The following is a 6,865-nucleotide window of genomic DNA, read 5'->3' on the forward strand; positions in this document are numbered from 1 at the left end:
AGACTGTTGTTATGATGTCATATAGGGCAGTCTGTGCACAAACGCCACCCTCCCTCAGCATTTCGCTTGGGAGATCATCTCTGCCCGGTGCCTTCCCTGGTCTCAGACTCCGGATCGCCCTCAGTACTTCCTCAACAGCTGGTACCTCAGCCAGCCACTCACAGGGGGTGACCTCTTCCAATATTTGAGGCACCGCAGCCTCAGCAGGGTTATCCCCACTTTGTGCCATGATGTTTTCCTGGCTGAGAGATTTTCCCTCCCCCAGGACCTCACAGAAATGCTCAGCAAATCTGCAAACCTGTTCCTGGGGGTCGGAGATTGGATCACCGTTTTTTCCCCTAATGATGGTAATAGGTGTGGCGCTGCAGGTTACTTTTTTGATGGAGTTAAATAGTGATTTGTGATCGCGGGCCACTGAGGCAGACTCCATCTCCTCAGCAACCCGCGACCACCACCCATCCTTACAGCGCCTTGCGGCTCTCCGAACCTCCGAGCTAAGGCTGCGGTAAACCTCCTCATTCTCTGACGTGGGATGCTGTAGGCGATGAGAGTGGGCCTGTCGCTTTTTCTCAATTAACCTGAACACCTCCTCCGTCAGCCAGGGTTTCTGGGGAGGTCTGGACCGCGTACCCAAAGCAGCCATTGCAGCTGCATGAGTCACAGTCTTAAACCTCGCCCATTTACCCTCGACATCAGGTGGAGTGGGGGACGATGCCAACCCCAGCTGCAAGCAATGATGAAATTCTCGCTTGCAACTTTCATCAGCTAGCTGAGACCAGGCCACTTTTGGTTGGAATGGGGTCCTGGGTGTACACCCACCACCGGAGTGGAAGAATGGCAGGCGCATCTTACAGATGACTAGTCGATGGTCAGAGTTCAGATCAGCTCCACGGTAGGTCCTGGTGTCAAGGACATGGGCTCGCATCCGCTGGTCCGTCACTATGTAGTCCAGCAGATGTTCTTGCTTGGACCCGGCATGTATCCATGATGTTGTGTGGATGCGCCGATGCCGGAAGAGCGTGTTGGTAATTACAAGCCCATGGGCTGCACAAAAATCTAGCAGCCTCCTACCGTTATTATTGAGCTGATCTGGCCCATGCCTTCCAATCACTCCAGACCAGGTGCCAGCATCATGACCAACTCGGGCATTGAAGTCACCCAACAAGATGACTCTGTCCCGAGTGGCCACTTTAGCCAGCACCTGTGACAGGAGGTCATAGAAAGCGTCTGACTCATCGGCTTTGCCTGCATCCCTCCACGGATGTTCGTCTTCGGTGGGGGCATAAGTAACCACGACCACCACTCCTCGCCTCTGGTTGATGGGAAGGCGAGCCCAAAGTATCCTGGGGCTTACAGCTTCCCACACCTCACCGCCACGCTCTTACGCCCCCTTCATTCTTTTGTTCAGAAGAAGAGCCACACCCTGTTGTTTGGCAGTCTCCTGCCCCGAGTAGAGGACTGTCCACCCCTCATGGTGGCAGGAGCCAGAACCGGTCCACCGGACCTCCTGAATGCCACAGAGATCCAGGCGGTACCGGTCCAGCTCCCGACAGAGGAGTGGCAGCCTCTCCTCCGCAGTGAGCGTTCGAACATTCCACGTGGCCATCCGCAATGGTTTTTCGTTGTTTCTGGAGGAGCCCCGAGGGTGAAAATTCAATCTCCTGGCTCCGCCAAATGGGGTTTGGCCAGGAGACGTCATAAAAGCCTGACCCCCCGGGGCCTCCGGCACAAGCTTATTAATTACAGGTTTATGTTTAATTCGTAGTTTAGTGGTGGTTAATTGAAGGTGGAGGGGTTACCAGCCCCTCGCACCCGTCCAGAGCCCCCGTTTAGCCACTGTGGTGGTCACAGACGCCATGAGGGGAGAGGCCAATGGGCATTGGCCCTCCCCCCACAGCACTGCCCACGACAGTGTTGCCCGTCCGGCACCGCGAGGAGGTAGGAGGTTGTTTTGCCGGACTACACACACACAAACACACACACACACACACAAACACACAAACACACACACAAACACACAAACACACACACAAACACACACACACACACAAACACACAAACACACACACAAACACACACACAAACACACAAACACACACACAAACACACAAACACACACACAAACACAAACACACACACACAAACACACACACACACACACACGGCGGCAGCAGCAGCAGCATCGCCCGCCCCCCGTCCTGCGAGTAACTTGGGCCTCCCCGATAGAGGGCCGCCTCGGCGAGGCCGCCTCGGCGAACCGGCGGAGCCGCTGAAGCGCTGACGCTTGTCCCCCCCCCCCCCCCCCCCGCGTGCGCAGGGAGCCCCCCCCCGCGATCCGCCGCCGCTCGTCGCTCCCCGAGGGGGGCGAGCGGCCGGGCTGGGAGCTGCTCCCGGACTCCCCCTGCTCCATGTACAGCTCCCGCTCCTCACTCACCGAGGTCCTCGAGGAGTGAGTGGAGCCACCCCCCACCCCCCCCCCCCCCGTGACCCCACACACACCCTCACACACACGCACACATACCCACACACACCCACACACCCCCACACACACACCTACACACACACCTACACACACACCTACACACACACCTACACACATACACCTACACACCCACACACACCCCACACACACCATCACGTGCTGCCTTACGCTGCACGTTGTGTGACGCTGCACGGTGCGTGGTGTGACGTGGTGTGACGTGGTGTGACGTGGTGTGACGTGGTGTGATGCTGTACGGTGCGTGGTGTGACGTGGTGTGATGCTGTACGGTGTGTGGTGTGACGTGGTGTGATGCTGCGTGGTGCGTGGTGTGACGTGACACGGTGTCACGTGACGCGGTGTGACGTTGCACAGTGTCTGACACCGCACGTTGTGACGCGGTGCAGTGCGGAGGAGGGGGAGCAGCTGGAGGAGGGTGGTGGTGGTGGTGGTAGTGGTGGTGGCGCTGGTCCAGGGGGCGGCCGTGTGGATGAGGCGAGGCCGGGGGCTGGCGGCACGCGCGTCAAGCGGACACTCAGCTTCCTGCGCAGCCGCATGGGCAGCCAGCGCGACAAGGACAAGGTGAGGCTCCGGCCTGGTCAACCCCACCACCGCAAACACCGCCATCACCACCGCCAACACCGCCAACACCAACACTGCCAACACCGCCAACACCGCCACCAACACCGCCACCAATACCGCCAACACCGCCACCAACACCGCCATCACCACCGCCAACACCGCCAACACCGCCAACACCAACACCGCCAACACCGCCACCAACACCGCCACCAACACCGCCATCACCACCGCCAACACCGCCAACACCAACACTGCCAACACCGCCACCAACACCGCCACCAACACCGCCACCAATACTGCCAACACCACCAACACCACCGCCAACACCAACACCGCCAACACCGCCAACACCAACACCGCCAACACCACCGCCAACACCAACACCGCCAACACCACCACCGCCAACACCGCCACCAACACCGCCAACACCGCCACCAACACCGCCACCAACACCGCCATCACCGCCGCCAACACCGCCAACACCAACACCGCCAACACCAACACCACCAACACCGCCAACACCAACACCGCCACCGCCGCTACCACCACCGCCACCGCCGCTACCACCACCGCCAACGCCAACACCAACACCGCCAACACCACCACCAACACCGCCAACACCACCGCCAACACCAACACCGCCAACACCACCACCGCCAACACCGCCAACACCGACACCGCCAACACCGCCTCTACCACCACCGCCACCGACAACACCGCCACCACCACCAACACCGCCACCACCACCAACACCGCCACCGCCGCTCCCACCATCACCACCACCAACACCGCCAACACCGCCACCGCCGCTACCACCATCACCACCGCCGCTATCACCATCACCACCACCGCCGTCACCACCGCCATCACCACTGCCATCACCACCGCCATCACCACTGCCACCAGCGCAGTCGCCACTGCCGCCCGGCGCGTGCGTGCCTCTTGTTTTGTAGCCTCACTCCCTGTGGCGATCACGGTGCAGCGCGTGTTGTTGTTGTCCGGCGCGTTGTCCGACGTTCCGCTCCGCACGCCGGGAGCTGCTGCGGGAGCTGCATCAGCTCGGTCGCTTGAGAAGCTCCCCTCTACTTGGAGCAAAACGTCGGACATCGGCACAACAAGACACGTGCATTTATTTTATTGGAACTTCGCACCCGGCCCCGTTGCCCTGTCCCGTTGCCCTGCCCCGTTGCCCTGCCCCGTCGCCTGGCCTGTACACGTGATGTTGAACTTCTTTCGCGCCGTACGTAGCCAAACGCACGAATCGGAGTGCACGGGGGAAGGACAACAAACGGAAACACGAAAAACTCAAACAAATTGGTTCGTCAATGTAGATGACTTCAAAGTGCACGGCTCCCACCTGCTTCCTAATATCGGTAAGGAAGAGCGTTCCAGGACGGCCGCAGGAGCGCGTCTGAAAGCGCCGCGCGATGATGCGGTGAGCACCGTCTTTGTTCGACGGTCGGCCAAAAAGCCGCCCGCCGCGGTTTGGAAGAGCCCCGGGGTCGACGAGCGATGCTCCCACCTGCTTCCTGCTTGTTGCTGCTCCTTGGCGAGATGGGCGACTCGTGGCTCGCGGTGTCGGGGCGCAGGCGCGAAGTGAGCTTCTGCAGCTCGTCGCCACGTGCTGCTCGTGTCACTGCTGCTTTCCAGGAACCCCGACACCCTCCCGCCCCTCGCCGCGTCTGCAGACACCTCGTGTGCCCCCCCCCATCGCCACCCCCTGCCCCCCCCCGCATGTAAACTTGACCCGTGAACGCATCCGTCGCACGCCCCCCCCCCTCTCTCCCCCTCTCGCTCTCTCGCTCGCCGACCGACCAATCGCACGCCGGCTGCCGCTGTCGCCGTGGTGATGTCTCATTTCCTATTGGCCCAAGGGCGGAGGCTGTGGGGTCGCCGGGGGAGGGAGGGGGGAGGAGAGAGAGGGAGGGAGGGGGAGGAGAGGGAGGAGAGGGAGGGAGGGAGGGGGGGTGGAGAGGGAGGGAGGGAGGGGGGGAGGAGGAGAGGGAGGGGGGAGGAGAGGGAGTGAGGGGGGAGGAGAGGGAGGGAGGGAGGGGGAGGAGAGGGAGGAGAGGGAGGGAGGGAGGGGGGTGGAGAGGGAGTGGAGAGGGAGGGAGGGAGGGGGGAGGAGGAGAGGGAGGGGGGAGGAGAGGGAGTGAGGGAGGGGGAGGAGAGGGAGGGAGGGGGGAGGAGAGGGAGGGGGAGGAGAGGGAGGGGGGGGAGGGAGGGGGAAGCAGAGGGAGGGGGAAGGAGAGGGAGGGGGGGAGTGAGGTAGGGGGGAGGAGAGGGAGAGAGGGAGGGAGTGAGGGAGGGGGGAGGAGAGGGAGGGGGGAGGAGAGGGAGGGGGGAGGAGAGGGAGGGGGGGAGGAGAGGGAGGGAGGGGGAGGAGAGGGGGAGGGAGGAGAGGGGGAGGAGAGGGAGGGAGTGAGGGAGGGGGAGGAGAGGGGGAGGGAGGAGAGGGAGGGGGAGGAGAGGGAGGGGGGGAGGGAGGGGGAAGGAGAGGGAGGAAGTGAGGGAGGGGGGAGTGAGGGAGGGAGGGGGGAGGAGAGGGAGTGAGGGAGGGAGGGGGGAGGAGAGGGAGGGAGGGGGGAGGAGAGGGAGGGAGTGAGGGAGGGGGGAGGAGAGAGGGAGGGAGTGAGGGAGGGGGGAGGAGAGGGAGGGAGTGAGGGAGGGGGGAGGAGAGAGGGAGGAGTGAGGGAGTGGGGAGGAGAGGGAGGGGGGAGGAGAGGGAGGGGGGAGGAGAGGGAGGGGGGAGGAGAGGGAGGGGGGGAGGAGAGGGAGGGAGGGAGGGAGGGGGGAGAGAGGGAGGGAGGGAGGGGGGAGGAGAGGGAGGGAGTGAGGGAGGGGGAGGAGAGGGGGAGGAGGAGAGGGAGGGGGAGGAGAGGGAGGGGGGGAGGGAGGGGGAAGGAGAGGGAGGAAGTGAGGGAGGGGGGAGTGAGGGAGGGAGGGGGGAGGAGAGGGAGTGAGGGAGGGAGGGGGGAGGAGAGGGAGGGAGGGGGGAGGAGAGGGAGGGAGTGAGGGAGGGGGGAGGAGAGAGGGAGGGAGTGAGGGAGGGGGGAGGAGAGGGAGGGAGTGAGGGAGGGGGGAGGAGAGAGGGAGGGAGTGAGGGAGGGGGGAGGAGAGGAGGGGGAGGAGGGAGGGGGGGAGGAGAGGGAGGGGGGAGGAGAGGGAGGGGGGAGGAGAGGAGGGGGGAGGAGAGGGAGGGAGGGAGGGAGGGAGGGGGGAGGAGAGGGAGGGAGGGAGGGGGGAGGAGAGGGAGGGAGTGAGGGAGGGGGAGGAGAGGGGGAGGGAGGAGAGGGAGGGGGAGGAGAGGGAGGGGGGAGGGAGGGGGAAGGAGAGGGAGGAGTGAGGGAGGGGGGGAGGAGGAGGGAGGGGGGGGAGGAGAGGGAGGGAGGGGGGAGGAGAGGGAGGGAGGGAGGGGAGGGGGGAGGAGAGGGAGGGAGGGAGGGAGGGGGGAGGGAGGAGAGGGAGGGAGGGAGGGGGGGAGGAGGAGGGAGGGGGGGGAGGAGAGGGAGGGGGGAGGAGAGGGAGGGGGGGAGGAGAGGGAGGGGGGGTGGAGAGGGAGGGGGGGAGGAGAGGGAGGGGGGGAGGAGAGGGAGGGTGGGAGGGTGGGTGAGGGAGGGGGAGGTGAGGGGAGGGAGGTGAGGGTGGGAGGGAGGGAGGGGTGGGAGGGGGGGGAGGAGAGGGGTGGGGGTGGAGAGGGTGGGGGGTGGGGAGGGAGGGGGAGGAGGGAGGGGTGGGGTGGGAGGGGGGTGGGTGGAGGGAGGGAGGGTGGGAGGGTGGGGGGTGGTGTGTGTGGAGGTGTGT

The 6,865-nt window shown here is 64.2% G+C and overlaps 1 protein-coding gene across 1 annotated transcript in view; it reads left to right on the forward strand.

Moving 5' to 3' along the window:
* Positions 1-6,865, forward strand: part of LOC144950723 (rho guanine nucleotide exchange factor 2-like) — a 133,852-nt gene that overhangs the window by 9,770 nt on the left and 117,217 nt on the right. Inside the window, exons 4-5 of the mRNA XM_078880796.1 lie at positions 2,318-2,449; positions 2,887-3,061. Of these exons, the coding sequence (XP_078736922.1) occupies positions 2,409-2,449; positions 2,887-3,061 (216 nt within the window). The 5' untranslated portion in view covers positions 2,318-2,408. The remainder of the gene's footprint in view (positions 1-2,317; positions 2,450-2,886; positions 3,062-6,865) is intronic.

Source organism: Lampetra fluviatilis, chromosome 59 (assembly GCF_964198595.1).
Source record: "Lampetra fluviatilis chromosome 59, kcLamFluv1.1, whole genome shotgun sequence".
NCBI classification, from domain to species: domain Eukaryota; kingdom Metazoa; phylum Chordata; class Hyperoartia; order Petromyzontiformes; family Petromyzontidae; genus Lampetra; species Lampetra fluviatilis.